Below are 19,968 nucleotides of genomic sequence, written 5' to 3' on the forward strand. Positions count from 1 at the left end.
GGGTGCAGGGCCCAAGCACTTGGGCCATCCTCCACTGCACTCCCGGGCCATAGCAGAGAGCTGGCCTGGAAGAGGGGCAACCGGGACAGAATCCGGCGCCCTGACCGGGACTAGAACCTGGTGTGCCGGTGCCGCAAGGTGGAGGATTAGCCTAGTGAGCCGTGGCGCTGGCCCATTGCTTTAACAGGGACAAAGCAAATGCTTTCTCAGGCCTCATGTGGCCTGTGGGCCAGATATTCCCCACCCCTGAATGAAAGAGAAACTCCTACCCAGCATTCCTTGTTCCTCTTATTTCATAGCACTTACCATCTTGCATACTGTGCATATATTTGTTTCTGTTTCTACTAGAATGTAAGCTGTGTAGAGGTAGGAACTCTGTTTTGTATATTATTGCATCCCTGGACCTGAAATGGTACCTAATACATAGTAGACGCTCGATGAATATGGAAGTCCCTCTTTATCGGAAAGGAAATGGTCCAGACCCCCAGTGGACGCCTAAAACTCCAGGAGTACTGAACCCTGTGTTTACTGTGCTGTTCTGTTTTCATACTTGTGATAAAGTTTGCTTTTTAATTTAGGCACAGTAGGTTCATGTGAATAGCCAGTGAATCATGTGAAATCACTTGTTCAACGATGACACTGATTATACAATTAATTTCATATCCTCATAGCTTTTGTTACTCTTGGGCGTGAGTCATTACATAGTCTTATCTTTATTTATTTATTTGAAAGTCAGAATTAGAGAGAGGGGGAGAAACAGGGAGATCTTCCATTTACTGGTTCACTCCCCAAATGGCTATCATAGCTAGGGCTAGGCCAGGCTGAAGCCAGGAGCTTCATCTGGGTCTCCCATGTGGATGCAGGGGCCCAAGTACTTGAGCTGTCTTCCGCAGCTTTCCCAGGTGCGTTAGCAGGGAGCTGGATTGGAAATAGAGCAGCTGGGACTCAAACCAACACCCATATGGGATGCTGGTTATCCGTGAGAGGTTCTTCTAAGAATATGGAGATTTTAAAAAATGAAATAATGTTCTTAACCCTGTTTTGGATGATTCATTCCATCCAGGTGACATCTAAACATTTGGAACCTGATCATCTAAATATTTGCATTATTATTACATGTTATGCTACTGTAAATCCTGATTTTGTCATTTAATTAGAATTTTGTTTTCTCTTACAGGATACAAATCACTCACTTCATCTGAATGCCTTGAGCCTTCTGTCCGCAGAAGATAAAATTTTGGGAGAAAATTCCAGTAGAGTAAGTACACATTAAGATATGGATGCTTGGAAGATAGATTCAGGAATTGAGAACTTCCCTTTGGCAGTTAAATTGAAGAAGACCAGTCTTTTTGAAGTCTTCTAGTTTTTATTATTTAACCCCTGACCATTTAATATTTATTTCCTTCTCCTGAGAGGAGTTCTTGACCAGAAGAGGTTGTTCTCTCTGATGCCTAAAGCGTTTTGGCCCACATTACTCACTGGATAACCTTCTGACCCTAGAAACTCTTTTTTTATTCACTTGACAAATATTTATTGAGTGATTGCTTCATCATGCACTGTGCCAGTGCTGGGCTCATTGTGGTAGTAGGTATGGTTTGCCCTTGAGGAACTTAAAGTCTAGCACTGTAAGATGAGGGCAGAATTTCAGTTTCTGCACTTACTCAGACCCTGCTGTTGGACCAGGTCTAGTCTTTTTCCCTCTTAAACTCGCCCCACTGAGTTTTGGAAGGGAAGCTCCTGTACAGGCCTCCACTGGAAGACAGAGACATTCTGTCTTACCTGATTGCTTGCTTCATGCTGATTAAGCTTTCCTGCCATTCCTGTTGCTCTGGGATGGTAGTTATAGAACCCTGTGTTGAGTCAGAGCTTGTATAAGTTCCTTCCCGAGAATCTGAGCCTTCTCTTGTGATGCTAACACTGATTTTGAGTCTGGATGTTTTTGTCCCTTTTTTGTAAATAAATACAGCTTATGCTAGATTTTCTGTGACTATATACATAATGAATAAGTGTAATGGGAAGGTTTAGGAGTACTTTGAAAAATTTATGGAAAATTGAATTAAAAGTTTATTTTGGTGCAGAAAAGTTGAGATTCATGCATAGTTTCCTCATAATATGCATTTTCCATGAATCTTTTTATTTTAAATATTTATTATTTGAGAGGCAGAGTTAGAGGGAGAGATCTTCCATCTGTTGGTTCACTCCTGAAATATCCACAGTGGCTAGGAGCCCAGAACTCTATCAGGTCTTCCATGTGGTAGGCAGGAGCGCAATCAGTTAGGCTGATATAAGTTGCCTTCCCTGGGGCATTAACAGGGAGCTAGATCAGACGCCAAGCAGCCAGGACTCAAACCAGCCCTCATATGGGCTGCTGGCATTGCAAGGTACTGCTTCACCCCCTGCACCACAGTGCTGCCCCTTCCATGAGTCTTCTAAAGATTGCATATTTGAGGACAGCCTGCATGAGTCAGGTGGAAATGTTCCATGCCCACTGAGTCAGTATGTCTAGCAATAGTGTCTAAAAGTGCATTTTAAAATGTATTTATTCAAAAGACATATCATTCATATACTGGTTCACTCCCCAAATGCCTGTAACAGCTGTGGCTGGGCCAGGCCAAAGCCAGGAGTCTGGGACTCAATCCAGGTTCCCCACATGGGTGGCAGAGACTCAAGTACTTAAGTCATCATGCTACCTACCTCCCAGGGTGTGTGTTGGCAGGAAGCTGGATTGAAAGTGGAACAAAGGGGCCATTGCTGTGGCGTAGTGGGTAAAGCTGACGCCAGCAGTGCAGGCATCCCATATGGGTGCCAGTTTGAATCCCAGCTGTTCCACTTCTGATTCAGCTCTCTGATATGGCCTGGGAAAGCAGTGGAAGATGACCCAAGTCCTTGGGCTTCTGCACCCATGTGGGAAAACTGGAAGAAGCTCCAGAACTGGTTCTTGGCTTCATGTTGGCCATTGCGGCCATCTGGGGAGTGAACCAGCGGATGGAAGACCTCTCTCTCTGCCTTTCAAATAAATAAATAAATCTTTTTTTTTTTTTAAGGAAATGAATCAAGGACTCAAACCTAGTTACTCTAATATGGGATGCAGGTGTTCCAAGTGGGAACTTAACTACTGTACCAAATATCCACCCCAGAAGTGCACTCTCAGAGAAGTGCCCCAAGACCTGGATTGTCCTCTAATGGTGGAGTTGCTCTTATGAGAGCAACCCTCCCATGGAAAACAGCTATAAATGCTGGATTACATATAAAGCACAACTATGTGTTGTGTATCCTATGGGACACTGGTTAGTCACCCACAGAAAGCAGAGGTAACCTGGAGGAGTGGGCTTTGTGGCACAGTGGGTTGAGCCGCTGCTTGAGACACCAACATCACGTACTGGAGTGCTAGTTTGAGTCTACACTGCTCCACTTTGATCCAGTTTCCTGCTGATAAGCCTAGGAAGCAGCAGATGATGACTCAAGTACTTGAGTTCCTGCCACTTGGGAGACCCGGATGGAGTTCCTCACTTGTAGCTTCAGCCTGCACTAGCACTGACTATTGAAACCATTTATGAGTAAATGAGTGGATGGAAGATATCATTCTCTCTTCCCTCCCCCTCCCTCCTTCCCTCCCTCTGTCCTTTCAAATAAGTAAGTAAGTAGCAAATAGTTTTTTTTTTTTTACTTTTATTTAATGAATATAAATTTCCAGAGTACAGCTTGTGGATTACAGTGGCTTCCCACCCCCCCCATAACTTCCCTCCCACCCGCAACCCTCCCCCTCCCACTCCCTCTCCCTTTCCATTCACATCAAGATTTATTTTCGATTCTCTTTATATACAGAAGATCAGTTTAGCATATATTAAGTAAAGGTTTCAACAGTTTGCACCCACATAAAAACACAAAGTGAAAAATACTGTTTGAGTACTAGTTATAGCATTAGATCACAATGTACAGCACATTAAGGACAGAGATCCTACATGAGGAGTAAGTGCACAGTGTTCTCAATGAAATTTCTACAATGGTGACCTTCAAAAGCCCTCCAACCTAAGATTTCTTGGTGTAATATTCTTTAACATGTAATATGTTAAGTGACTTAACAGTCTGCTGTCTGGCCAGGACTGTTACATATGACTGAGGGGCTTTCTGGAGCCTAAGGGTCACCAGAGAAGGTAACCTGGTATATGGGGACATTAAGTACTTAAAAAAAGGAAGCCTTCTCAGGGGTATGGCCTGGGAAAGCAGTGGAAGATAGCTCAAGTCCTTGGGCCCCTGCACCCATGTGGGAGACCTGGAAGAAACTCCTGGCTCCTAGCTTCGGATTGGCACAGCTCCAGCCGTTGCAGGCTCCCCTGCTTTGCTTTTTAAAAATGAGAACTTATTAAAATCAATTGGTAAATTTGTATGAAATAATCCTTTTAAGTATTTCTTAGCTACCATATGTGTATGTGTGTCTTAGCAATGAACTTTGATTCACTCCGGCCTTTTGTTAAAGGATGGTTGAAGCTGCTAGGGAATGGCCCACTGAGCTCTGGCATCCAGCCTGGTCCCACACAGCTCTCAGTGTTTTGGCTGCTCTTTGCTCCTTGCTCCAGGCCCTGAACTCAGCCTGTTCCTATCTCCTCTACTTTGGAGAGTTGTTCTCACTCACTGTGTTCCCAGAAGTTTTGCTTGAAACCTGGGAGTGGCTTCAGTACTTAACTTTTCTTTTTAATTAAAAAAACAATTTTTACTAGTGTGATATATACACAAAAAAGCTCATGTGTCAAATACAGAGCTTGATGACTCATCACAATTTATCATTCCTGTGTGTTCAGTACCCAGCTCAAGAAACAGTGTACCTAGCAGCCCTGCAACCCACCAAGCCCTCAACAGCCATTCTCTCTCCCTGAGGATAACCACTGTCTTGACTTCTAACAGTGAAGATCAGTGTCCTGGTTTTGGGTTTTTGTAATTTTGATTGTATACTTGGTCTAGGTCTTTTTCTCCCCATGTTATGTTTAAGAAATCAGCCCATGTTTTTGCTCATAGTTACAGATCATCATTGTTGTTGAACTCTGTAACACTAAATGAATATGCTACACTTGGTTCTTTCTCTTCTTAGGCTTTTGGATAGTTTTCTGGGTTGGATCCATTCTATGAACACTACTTTTTTTTTTTTTTTTAAGATTCATTTATTTGAAAGGCATAATTTCAGAGAGGCAGAGAGTGAGAATCTTCCATCCACTGGTTCACTCCCCAAATGGCCGCATTGGCCAGAGCTATGCCAATCCGAAGTCAGGAGCCAGGAGCTTCTTTCAAGTTTCCCACACTGGTGCAGGGGCCCAAGGACTTGGGCCATCTTCTGCTGTTTTCCCAGGCCATAGCAGAGAGCTGGATCGGAAGAAGAGCATCCGGGACTTGAACCAGCGCCCATATAGCTTTACCCGCAACACCATAGCCCTGGCCCCAAGCCCATTCTTTTTTAATCGTGTTACCGTTGATGGTGATTTATTAGCAAGTAGAACAAAATAATGACCACAAGGAAGTTGCAAAGCATGCAGCTTAGTGGTAGTGAGCCCACTGTCTGTCAACCTGGATTTCAGCACTTCATTAGATTATAAAATAGTGGTTTGCAATCAGCATTTCAAAGACATAAACAGAAAATATCTGGCGACATTGCATATAGGAAGGGTAAGCTGTGTTTCAGCTACACATATGGATAGGCGTGTAATTGGAAAATATATGTTTGTGTATATATAGTAAAATGTATCTATCTCTTTGTGTCACAAGGAAGGTTTGAAAGCCACACGGTGAGGCTTAACTCTCTCTGGGTGACATTGCACGGAGGTTTCTGCCTTCTGCTTCCGTCATGTTGGCATTCAGAATCACTGGACTTCCCTCTGTTTTTTCCAGATGAAATCATGCTAAAGGGATTGGCCCCCTCCTGGTTTCAGAGAGCATTTTCATCTTGACCTCTAGATAGGTGGACAGCCCTGAGTTCTCCATCCTAGAAGCAGAACTGTTCTCAAGTGACCCTGAAACGCTAGCAGACACTAGGGCAAGATCTGGCCTGAAGATAGGTTTTGGTTTGGTATATACAGTGCTTAGAAAGTTTTCATTGTCGTTTTATAAATTAGTAGAATTTTATCTAAAAATCAAACTTTGAGAGTGGACATTTGGTACAGCAGTCAAGAGATCCGTATCCTGTATCAGAGTGACTGGATTTGAGTCCCAGCTCCACTTCCGGTTTCAGCTTCCTGCTGATGTGCACTCTGGGAAGCAGCAGGGGATGGCTCAAGTGATTGGGTCCCTGCCACCCACGCGGGAGACCTGGATTGAGTTCTGGGCTCCTGGTTTCAACCTGGCTCCACATTTTGTGGGCATTTGGAGAGTGAGCCACCAGATGGAAGCTCTTTCTCTCTCTCTCCAGTAAGATAAAACTGAACAAATAAAATTCTAAAAAATCCCAATAATGCCCCTTTCGTGGCTCTGGTAATCCTTGGTCAGTATAGTCCTGGACAGCATTCAGCGAAGCCCTTCTCAGTTGCCTGAGGGTGGGGCTGATATGGCTTCATGGGTTAAGCTGCCTGTTTTGACGCCCCCATCCCATACTGGCACGCAGGTTGGAGACCAGGCTGCTCTGGTTCAGGCCAGGCTCCCTGCTCATGTGCCTGGGAAAGCAGCAGAAGATGGCCCAAGTCCTTGGGCTCCTGCCACCCATGTGGGACACCTGAATGGAGTTTTAGGCTCCTGGCTTTGGCCTGGCCTGGACCTAGCTATTGTGGCCATTTGGGGGATGAGGCAGCAGATGGAAGACTTTCCTCTATCTGTCTCTCACTCTGCCTTTCAGATAAATACATAAGTAACTAAATAAATCTTTAGGTAAAATAAACAAATGCCTTGGGGCATCCTCTCCAGTCTGTGGTAGCCTCCCTATTCTTGCCCCCTGCTTCACTTACTTCTGTCCCTTGCTTGGACTTCTGTAAGCCTTTGTCACACTTGTCCTTCTGAACGCAGGGGTAGAGGTAGACTGCAGATAAGAGAATTGTAGTATTCTTCCTTCCCTTGACTGAAGTGAGGAATAGTCATTTTATTAGTGCTGCCAGGCCCTGTGTTGTGGTGTCCTCCACCTTCATCTGTTTTTAAGTGTAAGACTATCACTATTGTGAGTTGTTGTATGTTCCTTTGTATTGTTTTCTTGCCTTGTGTATATATTAAAATACCATAAATACTAAGTAACGACCTTGGAAGATACTCACACTATTTTATTATGTAAGAAAAGCAAGTTACAGGGTAATTATATTGGTTCATTTTCTGTTGCTAATAACACAATACCACAGTAGGCTTTAAAGTAAGGGACAAGAGACAGGTGTGTGTACTTCGTGGTCTTTCCCTCTTCTTATTAAAGCTACTGGTATTTGATCCTGAGACTCCACCCTAATGACCTCATCTGATCCTAATCACCTCCCAAAAGCCTGCCTTTAAACACCCTAGTTTCTGGCCGCTCAGTACCTCACAGAGATTAAACTCCAACATGAGTTTCGCTGGGGACAAAACATGTTCAGACCGTAATAATGATATTATATATAGTCCAATTTCATGTGGATTTGGTCTCTTAGAGCAGGAATAAGGAAACTTTTTTTTTTTTAATTTACTTATTTATTTGAAAGGCAGAGTGACAGAGATCTTCCATCCTCTGTTCACGCCCCAAATAGCTGCAACAGCAAGGTCTGGGCCAAGCCAAAACCAGGAGCCAGGAGCTCCATCCTGCTGTCCCACGTGGGTGCAGGGGTCCAAGTACTGGAGCCATCCTCCACTCCCTTCCTAGGTGCATTAGCAGGAAGCTAGATTGGAAATGGAGCAGCCAGGACTTGAACCAGTACTCCAGTGAGGGAGGCTGGCATTGCAAGCAGTGAGTCAGCCTTTCTAAACAAAGGACCAGGGAGTTTCAGGATGCTGGGTCTCTCTCTCCTCCTCTCCCTATTTCCCCCTCTCCTCTCCTCCATTTCTCCTCCTCTTCTCCCTCCTTCCCCTCTCTCTCTCTCTCTCTCTCTCTCTCTGTCTCTCTCTCTAACTGTCAAATAAATAAGTCTTTAAAAAGAATAATAACAAATAAAGAACCAGACTGTAAAATATTTGAGGCTTTGTGGACCACGTGGTCTCTGTCACAGCTGCACAACTCTGTTGTAGCACAGAAGCAGCGTAGACAATACATAAATGAAAGGTTTCTGTGTTTGGGTAAAACTTTATTTAAAGAATTAGCAATCAACCTGCAAGTCATAGTTGTCCAACTCGTGTTTCAGAGCATTTGAGGACCTAATCTTTCGTTTAGTTGAGGTTTAAGGAAATACATGTCACATTGGAATAGAAGGTAGAAGCAGGATGTGTAGCAGCCCTGCTGCTTCGTGTGTTTCCTGTGGTGGTGAGTCTCATGTCTGTCTCTCCCCATCAGACACAGGACCAGGACCTCAGCACAGTTTCACCAGCAACCATCTTTAAATCAATGTTCCAGAATTCAGATGATGCAGCAATTCAGGAAGATCCTCAACAGACAGGTTTGTTGGCCAGACTGTCTTGCTGTCACATGTCAGCACTGGGAGGGGAATTCACACACATTGACAGCCTGAATGACAGGGACAGTGAGATACTTCAGCCAGCTTTCTGGGAAAGGTCAGAAGATAAGGGCCTTTTGATTGACTTTCCTTTGCTCCTGAAGAAGAGGGTCTCCTTTTCTCATAGTCTCTTGTTGGCTCTAAAAAAATGGAAGAAGCTGTGAGCCTTTTCTTCTGATGAGATGTTCCTATGTGGATAGCACCCAGGAACCCAGCTTCACGTGTGTAAATCATCCCTTGTGCGCATGACAGTCTGTCCATGAAGCTCCACAGTAGTGGTGTATTCCCTGCTCATGTCAGAAAAAGGTATATTCCTGGTCTAGTCTGTTTTCTAGAAAAACCTTAGGATGCCTTTTTTTTATGGTTAAATCTATACTACTTCATATTTAGAAAGAGGTCAATCACAGAACCTGGTACCTTGACTGGAGGTGTGTCAGAATAAGAAAAACAGAAAGCCAGCCTGCTAGCAATGAAGGAATTGACTCCAAGGGACTTGAGCTGTCTTTTGTTTAGCCCATGATGACTGTTTTTGTGGCTCCTGTGAGGCTCGGGATGTGTATATACATTTCTATTTCTTTTTCTTGCCAGCTGCCTTGATTGAAAGTTTTAATGGTGATGCAGAGTCAGTCAGTGATGTTCCGCCACCCACAGGAAATTCAGCATCTTTATCTCTTCCACTTCTACTGCAGCCTGTCATCTCCGAGCCACCTCAGCCTCTGCTACCAGCCTCAGCTCCGTCTGCTCCTCCGCCTGCTCCCTCCCTGGGAACTGGTTCCCAGCAAGCTGCATTTGGCAACCCCCCTGCTCTCTTACAACCTCCAGAAGTGCCTGTTCCCCACAGCACGCAGTTTGCTGCTAATCATCAAGAGTTTCTTCCGCACCCCCAGGCACCGCAGCCCATCGTCCCAGGACTCTCTGTTGTTGCTGGGGCTTCTGCGTCAGCCACAGCAGCACCAGCCCCACCGCAAAGTACTACTGAGCCCCTGCCGGCCATGGTCCAGACTTTGCCCCTGGGTGCCAACTCTGTCCTAACTAGTAATCCCACTATAACCATCACCCCGACTCCCAGCACGGCCATCCTGCAGTCCAACCTGGTCATGGGAGAACAGAACTTACAGTGGATATTAAATGGTGCCACCAATTCTCCACAAAACCAGGAACAAATTGTAAGTATTAGGTATAAATGTACCAGGTTGGGGGGGAGTATATTTATTTACATAGTTGACACGTTCAGAGGCCTTTACTTCAAAAAGGAAATGGCTAGCATGAAATCCTCTTAGTCATTTTCCTGTAATGGAGTGGTGTCAATTCAGGGAATGCCATGGTGAATCCTTAAAGTAAGGAGGCAGAGAAACAACTTTTAGGTTTACCTCGCAGTAGAGGCTTGATCGGATATTTCATGGACATTCCAATAGCCACAGCTAGTGCAGGGACGTATCAACAGCTCTAGAGGCCAAGGTTCAGGAAATGAGGTCATCTGCAAGGCAGTCAGGCTGAGCAGTCGGATTGACAGGAGGTGCTGGCATGACCCAGTCAGATGGGACCAAGGCCCGGGAACCATGTGAGCTACCAGAGCCCGCCCCAGAGCCTGTTTCTAAGGGTTTGGTCAGGATGGCTCTAGACAAGATCTAGCAGTGTGCATGTATTTAAGCACCTGGTGTTTGCAAGATACCACACTGGATGCTCGGGAGGATACAAAGAGACAAACAGGATATCTTTTTTCATAAAAATGTACATTCTAGTAAGACAGCGTAGAATGCCTAAAAGAAGGTTAGTATTAGCAGTCAGGTACCAAGTGATGATAATAATGCTAATTTAAAAATAATAGTTATTTATTGAGTCCTCACTGTGTAAGGACTACTGTGCTAATAACTAAATACCTTGTAAACATGTATGTCATGTTTACAAGGTATGTAACATGTCAGTCATTACTTTACGTACACCATTTTTAGATTATATTTTAGGTTTTATTGAACAGATAGAATTCCCATGTACCCTCACTCCAGGTTTCCCTGGTTATTAATGTCTTCTGTCAGGGTGGCACATTTGTTAAGTGTGTAACAGTGTGTATAACAGTTACATAGTGGAACAGTGTATGGCAAATTTGTTACCACTGATAAGCCATTATTGATAACATTATTATTAGCTAAAGTCCATAGTGTACATTCCAGTTCTTTCTTTGTGTTGGACAATTCTGTAGGTTTTGATGAATGTTGGGTACCTCCATGACAGCATCCAGAATAGTTAGTTCACCACCCTAAAAATTCCCTGTAGGATGCTTACCCATCTCTGCTCCCCTCCCCTTACTTCCATAGCAACCACTGTTTTTGTTTTTGTTTTTGCTGCACCTGTTTTCCTATATGTCATACGCTGTTAAGTAAGCACTTTTTAATGTATTCCAACAGTCCCAAGAGGTAGGTATGATTTTACCAGTGAAGAGGTATGATTTTTCCAGGAAGGCTAAGTAAGTAGCTCAGCGTCACATGGCTCACACGTGGCATAGCTGGGATTGAGTGTAGGCAGACTGACCCTGGTGCCTGTGCTCTTGGCTGCTCCATTGTGCTGTCAGAAGTGGCTTCACACACCTAGAGCTTATTGAGTGGCTACAGGGGTCAGGTGAGACATGGTTAGGAGTTAGAGGAAGAGAAGAATGTAGTAGAGGGCCTGGCACTGTGGTGTAGTAGGTTAAGTCTCCACCTGCGGTGCCAGCATCCCATATGGGCATCGGTTCGACACCTGGCTGCTCCGCTTCCAATCCCTGCCAATGTGCCTGGAAAAGCAGCCAAAAATGGCCCAACTGCTTGGGGCCCTGCATCCACATGGGAGACCCAGAAAAATGCTGGGCTCTTGGCTTTGGCTGGCCCAGACCCAGCTGCCCGGGCCATTTGGGGAGTTAACCAGCGCAGGGCGGGAGGTGGGGGTGGGGGTGGATGTAGGGAGTAGAAGTGTGGGTGCACATGTGTTTCAATTACACAAACCTGAAAGGGAGTTTAGGACTAAACAGTGAGAACACTGGAATTCCAGAAGTAGAGTGGCCACCACCCCGGGGCAGCACACCATGTCCAGCGGGCAGAGTCCCTGGAGAGGACTTGGCAGTGTGTGGCCCAGTCTGCCCCACGTCGTGTCTGTTGTTTTTCTAGAGCAGCCCTAGGCTGCCGTGTAAAACGAGCACCACTGTTTTTCCACATAATGCACTTTCATGGACTCCCCCATTATGAAAGTCTCATCTCCTGTAACTTTGCCAGAAGCCTGAGTCTCTTCCTCCCAGAGTCTTCTTAGACACATTTGTTTTTTCCTTAAAAGCATAAAAAGACTTTAAGATAAGCCCTTTAAGATAAGACTTGAAGAAAGCAGAACCCTTTAGCCGTTTTACTAGGAAGTGCATTAGAGAAATAAGGTGGTTTTCCAGTCAGGATTTAGTAATAACATAAATAGCTAATGTTTACTGACTGCTCACCCTGTGCTGAGGAGTCTATAGGCGTCATCTCATTTATCTTCACAGGGTCCTTCGGGGGGTCTTTGGTTAACATTTCTACTTTTCTCAACAAGGAAATTAAGATTAAGAAGTTCAGTCACTTGGCAGCAACTAATGACAGTGCTGGGGCTTGTAGCCAGGTGTGGCTGAGCCCAGGGCCCACCCTTCAACTATTCTGTGCGGCATTCAGCGCTACCCATGGCCTTCACAGGGTTGTTTGTGAGAGAAGCCTTAGCATGCAGCTTAATCCTGGAAAAGGAAATAACCAACCTGCAGCCTTCACAGAAGTACTAGATGGAAGGGCTTGCAAAGCCTAGAGGGCAGGCCAGCACTGAGGCTGCCCTGACAAGACCCTCAGCTTGAGAACAGCAGCCTTGGAGGAAGCTTTGGGTACAGCAACCCACTGGGCTAGGCAGCTGGGAGACAGCCAAATAGTAGGGTGCAAAGCTAGCTACATTGTCAGCACTGAATGTCAAACAGGCAGTGACCTCATATCAGAGCACAAACAAAACGTTGCTCAGTGCAGAAACCTCGGAATACTGAAGGTTTTCTGTCCTCCTGGATGACCGTTAGAGTTGGGAAGGCTTGAGCCCTTGGATGTCTGCCATCTCAGAGTGGCCATAAATGTTTTTTTTTTTTTTCCTCCCTAGCAGCAAGCATCTAAAGTTGAGAAGGTGTTCTTCACCACTGCAGTACCAGTAGCCAGTAGCACAGGTATGTAATTCTGTGTTGACTTTAAAGGCAAGTCCGCTCTGAGCACCTTGAGGCACAGGAAATTACTGCTTTGCCCTGTTTTTAAATCTTTTAAAAAAGAAATCTTAAAACAGCCTCCGTTAAATTCATCACATTGTATTGTCTGTGAGAGTACTTCATATTCTCATAACTATTAAAAGCCAGTGCACTTGTGGCATAAGTACTGTGTTTGACATTCTTTACTTCGTACTGGCCCCTTCCTTTCACATACAGCCTTTAAACATAGCCAGAAAAAAGTCTGACTCACAGTTAATGCTAAAGAGAGCAGTTGTTAATTCACTGGACTCTTTCTAATTACAGTAATGAAGAAATAGCATCTGGGTCAGAGACTCATGGAGAGCTGAAAGGTCCTTTTATTCAAATCCCTTGTGTGGCAGATTAAGAAACTCAGGCCCAGAGAGAGGAAGTAAAGCCCCCACCACAGTCATAGGTGAACTTACGGCAGAGCCAAAGCACTGGTTCTCAGACCTCATTCCCACTGTGTGCGTGCACAACACAAGCAAGAGAAAGAGACTGCCCACACGGAGGCTGGCAGTGTAGGAAGAGATTGGCTGGCATTTCCCTCGGGGCAAACACCGGGCCTACAAAGATGAGTGAGCTCAGAGTCTCTTGGGCAGGCAGAGTTAAGTCAGGTAGAGAAAGGTGCAGAAGAAAGCAAGCAGCACTGGGGCCGGCGCCCTGGCGCAGCAGGTTAATCCTCGCCTGTGGCGCTGGCATCCCGTATGGGTACCGATTCTGGTCCCGGCTGCTTTTCTTCCAATCCAGCTCTCTGCTGTGGCTTGGGAAAGCCAATAGAAGATGGCCCATGTACTTGGGCCCCTGCACCCACATGCAAGACCGGGAAGAAGTACCTGGCTCCTGGCTTCGGATCGGTGCAGCTCTGGCCGTTGTGGCCGTTTGGGGAGTGAACCAATGGAAGGAAGACCTTTCTCTGTCTCTCCCTCTCACTGTCTGTAACTCTAATTCTCAAATAAATAAAATCTTAAAAAAAAAGCACCATGCATGTGCCAGGAAGCTCTGTGCTGGCTTCACCCAAGCTAGGCCTCTGCACAGGAGCCTATGGGAAGCGCTGCCTAGGGGCATCACAAGAAGAGGGAGGAGATGAACATTAAACTCTCCAGAAAAACAGCAGCACCTAGGGAATTTAGATCAGAGGGAGGACCCGCAGGCCAAGAGACAGAAAGAACGGGTCAGAGAAATGGCGCATGTGCTGTGGCTGGCTTGGAAGGTGCAGCAGAGAACCGCTGGGACTGCAGAAGGCATCGAGATCCTGTATGTGGCCTTCTGAGGAAGAGGGGCTTTGTCTTGGAGGCAGGGGGTGTGTCCGAAGCCTTTCACCTGAAAAAGGAATGTGGTCCAGTTCAGAGCAGAGCAAAGCCAAGACCACACTGCTTCCCAGCGTTCTCAGCTCTCACCCAGTCTGCCTGGCCCTCATGCCCTGCCCTGTGTCTTTCTCGCCTCTCTTGCAGGGAGCTCTGTACAGCAGATTGGCCTCAGTCTTCCTGTGATCATCATCAAACAAGAGGAGGCATGTCAGTGTCAGTGTGCATGCCGGGACTCTGCCAAGGAGCGGGCGACTGGCAGGAGAAAGGGCTGTTCTTCCCCACCCCCTCCAGAGTCAAACCCTCAGCCTCCTGATGGACCCAGCCTGCCGCTGCCTCCACAGACTTTTTCATTACCCCTGGTCCCCCTGTTGTCATCCTCCACCGCACCCTCTTCCTGTGAGCAAAGCAGACAAACAGAGACTCCTGCGTACTCTCAGACAGAAATAAGTGCCATGGATGTGTCAGAGTTCCTGTCCCTCCAGGGCCTCAGCACCCCGTCCAGTCTGATTCCCATTGAAGCACTGCTGCAGAGGGAGGAGGAGATGGGCCTGACCGGCAGCTTCTCCAAGTGAACAGTGTGTGTGTGCTCGCGTGCTCACCTCCTGGACGAGGACGAGCAGGAGGCGCGAGGTGCCACGCCCACCATCATGGGGTCAGAATTTGAAGGATGAAGAAATCTACTGTTTGAATTCCTCGCCTTTCAGATGTGTTTTCTTTATTCACATACCAGGAGCATCCATTTTAAGGAACTGATCTTTGGGAAAAAAAAACAAAAACAAAAAAAACAACAAAAAAAAGCTAAGTTATAAATGAACTGTTTGGCTGCACTGTTTGTCACTTTTGCTTATTGTCATGTGAACTTGGAAATTAAGGTTACTCGTGCGCATAAAAATTCTAAATGAAAGGGTGTGGTTTCCATCAATCTGACACTGCCCATCACTTACTTGCACTGGGGTCTTTGTGGATTGGGCAGAAAGTTCAGTGTGTTGGGTGTTGCTCCTCCCTGTGTGTCTTGAGTCTGAGGCTCCAGACTGCTCTGAAGGCCAGCCCCTCACCCGCTCCGGGAGGGCCATGGCAAGGTGAAAGAGCTGTGAGACAGGCAGAGTTCAGGCGAGATGGCTTTGTTGTTTGCGCTTGGCGTCAGTGGAGCTCAGGGTGGCTAGCACAGGGCTCATGCTGCAGCCCGCTTCTGCAGCAGGCCCGGGCCCAGGCTGTGGGGATGAGCTGGCTCTGCAGGGCCCTGGGCAAGTTGTTAAGTGTGGTCTGTCGCTGATGTGTGTGAAGAGCAGGCTGTAGCAACATGACCACAGTCTGCCTTCCTGGTCCCTGGAGTCAGTTTCGGGGATTGCAGAGCGCAGTGAATTTGCCTTGGGGCACATGCCTATTTTGTCCTAGAGTGAACATGTGGCTATAGCTGATTGGTGGTTGGTGGCCTGCCTGCCTTCAATGACGTTTTCTGCCTCAGAGCAGAAGGGCTGCATTTTGCTTATCAGGAGAAGGTGCAGACTTAAGGGAGTTGGGGGTGGTGTGGAATTGGCAGGCCGTGGGTCCTGGTTCCAGGCGTAGCCAGGTTTTTGGTTGCCCCTTCCCCCACCTCCTCTTCTCAGCCTTCTGGATTTTGCATATACAGTGCAAACCAGGCTGTGGCTTGCTCAACGTAGTGGTTTCTAAACAAAAGGAAAAGACAAAAAAAAAAAAAAAAAAAAAAGAAAGAAATAAAACGATGATCTTATACTCAGGGTAAAACAAAATGAAAAAATCCCCCTTCCACCAAAAAGCCTGAAATGTTGCAATAAGTTATCTCATTTGGAATGTTGCATTAAGTTGTGTTAGAGGAAAGAAGGTTTTTCTCAGTTGTGTATAGAATTATATCCATCTGTCTGCCTTTGGCTCTAAGTCATTGCCTCTTAAAATAAGACATAAAATAGACTCCACACTGGAATGGAAAGTTCCTCTGCGCTGGCTCAGAAGCTAGCCTGGCCCAGCCTGTGGACTAGGCCCCTCGCCTCCCCAAGAGCGCCTGCCCTGCCTTGAGCTGCGGCTTAGAACCCAGGCCACTTTCAGGTCAAGCGCAGCAGAAAGCAGCCCTCATTTTGCCTCTCGTTTCCACCCCGACGTAAAGAGATGTGCGTGGGTCACTCTCCTGCTCTTTGAGCTGGCACTCAGGGCCAGCCAAGACAGCAGACAGCAGATCACCTCCCTGCCTTCAGCTGGCACGCTCAGGGACCGACGTGGATGAGGATGGTGGTAGTGAGAGCTGGTACTGCGCAAGGAGAAACAGCAGCCGAGTTCATTCCAGGAGTCTAGCCAGGAGCATTGATTTTTTTTTTACCTCCTGCACTCCCCTCCCCAAAAGGCTGGTGGGTTTTGGCAACCTTTGACCTCAGCACAAGTTGATAAGCAGGAGGCGTCTTCTGTCGCACACTGGGTCAGGTCCTCCTAGAACAGCCGCTGCTGAGCTTGGCTCATCCTTGGTCGCCTTTGGGCCTTGCATTCCCCCGTAGGAAACTTGGAGCTAAAGCCCTCGCTGTTTTCTCTACAACTTCTGGGAGCGCAGCAGAAGGGACCCCAAAATTAGCTTGTATCAGAGAGCAGTAATGACCTTCCCACATGCCCATCCTAGGGTCACCAGGGATTCTGGCTGTCTGGGAGGTGATGGGGGAAGTAGGCTTTCAGGGAAGAACACTGGAAGTGTAGATGGTTTAAATCTTGTTCCTTCCTGCTTAGCCAGGGCTGTGCTTGTGTTGGGCCCCACCCAGGTCAGCGGCTTTCCCACTCTCCACACATCAGGGGTGATGGAGAAATATCTTAAAAGTGTTTAGGCTGACAGGTCTTTCTACTTGAAATATCTGCGTTCAGAGGGTGATTTTAGATTACAAGAGACTATAAGATCCAATCAGCTTTTGAAAAATCAGGATTCTGTTTAAAACGCTAGCGAATGGTTGTGAAGAGCAGGTGTATTCCACGGGGTTGGCAGTCTTTCCTTCCATCTGCTTCCAGCCTTCTCCCTCCCTGTCTTACCACAAGCCTGGCTTCTAGAACCAGGGACCTGGAGAAGAGAAGGCCTCTGGCTAGGAGCCAGAAAGAACCTTCATGGAGAGAGTGGTTTCTCAAACCCAGGAGTGAACCTAGGATAAGGTTAGGAAGGATCCACAGAATTCTAGGTGGTGAAATTGAGCCTTTCTCCCCATGGTAACCATTTTCACCTTGTAAATTTCTACTTTGGCTCCGCTAGCATCTCCAGTTAGACTGCGCCTTTAAAGGGTGCTGCTCGGCCCCAGGTATGGACTTAGGCGGTCAGGAAACTGGCTGGCACCACCACACTGCCTTAGTGAACTGAGCCATTCTCAGGCTGCTGGGCGGGGCACTGGAGGAAAGTGGCCCAGTCCTTCCTGGCAGGCTCTGGCTAGTCTCATGGGGGCAGCACTAGATGTGGGGACAGGAGTGGTATCATTTCTTGAATTCCACTCCCTTTAGAAGGAGATCATGGTACCAAGCCCAGGATGGGCCTTAAGATGTGAAGACCTCTCTGGGTAGAGGGCGAGGGGAGAGTCAGCCAATTGGAGAGGTTGCCTTTCAGGGTCAAGGCAGTGGACTGATGGGATTAATGGAGGGTGGGTGGGTTTTCCTGCGAGACTTTGTATAATGCTGAATGTGTCCGGAGGGACAAGTTTGCAGAACCTCATATTGGTATATTAAAGAAATAATAAAAGTAAAAAGCACTTTAGGTTATTTTATCTTTAACCCAATTGCTGCAATTTCTTTTGTGTGTGTGTGTGTGTATATATATATATACATATATATATATATATATATATATATATATATATATATACTGTCCACAAAGTTTTATTTTTTTGCTCAGAATAAAAAGTTAAATCGAGGTGTGAAAAGCAAAGCACTTACCTTGGTGCAGTATGTGTAGCTTGACAGTCGTTGTCCCACGTGGCCCGGCCTGGCCGTGTGTTTCCGCTCCATCAGCCCTGTGCTGAGGCTGTCCACAGGGAAGCTCTGTCAGGCATTCTCAGCAACCGCTCATCTATGCAAGCCTTCCCTGTGTGCCCGGGCGCCCCCTCAGGCTTGCTGAAGAACTGCTCTGCGGGCTGTTCAGGCCCCTTGTCGTCACTTCTTGGTCCCTTGCCAGCTTCCCCACTTCACCATTACAAAGTGATGCCTGAAAGGAAGGAACAGGTTGTTCCTAGGTAAGAACCTGGCACCTTCTAGCCGTTCAGACTTGTGATCACGTCCATTGTCCTGCATGGTAAAGACTGCTCCCGTGTCACTGAAACCACTGCTTTGTGGAACTACCATGTCGCTTGAGAGTCTGTAGTTTCCTTACACCACCAATCAGAAATATGTTCGGAGGGATGGGAGTGGGAGTGGCGGTGAGGGGGTAGGTGACAGGAGTCATTTCAGGAGTGCTCCGCATACCACCTGCCTTGGCTGTTCCAGGAAGGCGGCCTGCAGCACACAAAGCTGCCATAATCTAATCTCTCTTATGGACTTTCTTCCTTCTCCCTTGCCATTTTATCCCCAGCTCTCAGGCTCTAGAACAGAGAAGTTATAACATGCACTTCAGCCAAAGCAGAAAGGTATTCACAGATGTAATATGCAAATGCTCCTGCCGTGAGCTAGACTGGACATTGGACATTCCTTAATAATACTTGGGGAGGAAGGAAGCAACGGGAAACCGATGACGCATATTTCTGATTGGTCCATCAGGTTGGCCTGTCTCCTCTCGAGTGCTCTCGGAGGTGTGGGGGAAAGGGTCCTGTCTCTTCTCCGCGCTTCAGGGAGGCTGCCGACACCGCCTGGGCATTTCTCACTGTAGGTCCTGTTCGAGAGAGGGCTTCTCAGTCAGCACTAAAAAATGCAAACTAAACTGGATCTTCCCACCAACGTGTACATATTACAAGCTTTTTTACTGGAAGTGAGGTTTAAATCCACACACTGCCCCTTTGGTGGTGTGCCTGCTGGGCCAAAAATTGGGCGATAACGGCATGTCACTTTCTCAGCTCAATGCAGTTTCTACTTTTCTTATGGAAAAATTTTTCATAAAACCTTTTTTCACCAACCCCAGGGGTGTTTTTTGCAATATCCTTGTAGTGGTGCCAAGTCAGAGGCGTCTCCTGCCCTTTTCCTCCCGTGTTCTCAGGCCTTGCAAGGACTGTTGGACTTGACAGCTGACGTCCTTTGTTGTGTTTTGGAGAAGGTCGGGGTCAGAGGCTGTTCCCTTTTCCTGTGAACTCCTCCTCCTCCTCCTCCTCCTCCTCTGGGGAAGAGGACTGAGAACAGGTGTTTGCTGAACCCCTGGCTCCACTCTCCTAGCCAGGAAAGGCAGAAGCCCCCGAGAGCCTTCTTTTTGTGACACATACTAATCATTGGCCGATGGTCTTGGTGACAATTTTTTACATCCCAAGTAGTTTTATTTGGATTATGTAAAAGTCTTTCAAATTTATTTAGGTGTGAAACATGGGAACAACAGACTTCCACTGAGCGATATGAAAACGTTACAGGTTCAGTACTTCCAAAGGAAGAAACCTCCAAAACCCAAAAATGAATAAATATGAATTTGTATTTTTGAAGAATGTGAAATAATGGTGTTTGCTTAATTGCTCATTTTGTATAAACTTAATATTGTACTTTAAGATATCTGCTAAGAAGTGAAAATTTAACTTTTTGGAATTGAAAAAGCAATATTAAATACTAATGAAATCCTAATTAAATGCTTATTTAAATATGGCAGCATCTGTGGTATTTCTTCCCAACTCTGCCCAAGCCCTCCCTCCCCCCCTCCCCCCAGCCATCACAGTCCTGGAGAAGGGATAGAAAGGAGAGA

At 46.5% G+C, this 19,968-nt stretch overlaps 1 protein-coding gene across 4 annotated transcripts in view; it reads left to right on the forward strand.

Moving 5' to 3' along the window:
• The window catches only part of MTF1 (metal regulatory transcription factor 1), a 60,463-nt gene extending 40,589 nt beyond the window's left edge, over nucleotides 1-19,874 (forward strand). Inside the window, exons 7-11 of one of the 4 annotated variants that reach the window (XR_016210183.1) lie at nucleotides 1,178-1,258; nucleotides 8,417-8,519; nucleotides 9,266-9,742; nucleotides 12,702-12,765; nucleotides 14,274-15,033. Coding sequence is in view for 2 of the 4 variants with exons in the window: in XM_002720705.6 (XP_002720751.1) it covers nucleotides 1,178-1,258; nucleotides 8,417-8,519; nucleotides 9,165-9,742; nucleotides 12,702-12,765; nucleotides 14,274-14,701 (1,254 nt within the window). In the remaining 2 variants the exon portion in view is untranslated. Of the gene's footprint in view, nucleotides 1-1,177; nucleotides 1,259-8,416; nucleotides 8,520-9,164; nucleotides 9,743-12,701; nucleotides 12,766-14,273 lie in introns of all 4 variants that reach the window. The other 3 variants (XR_016210184.1, XM_002720705.6, XM_008273646.5) reach the window with 3 other exon arrangements.
• Nucleotides 19,875-19,968: the final 94 nt, after the last annotated feature.

The sequence above is a fragment of the Oryctolagus cuniculus genome, chromosome 7 (genome assembly GCF_051225735.1).
Source record: "Oryctolagus cuniculus isolate XC-2025 breed Fujian yellow rabbit chromosome 7, ASM5122573v1, whole genome shotgun sequence".
Taxonomy (NCBI): domain Eukaryota; kingdom Metazoa; phylum Chordata; class Mammalia; order Lagomorpha; family Leporidae; genus Oryctolagus; species Oryctolagus cuniculus.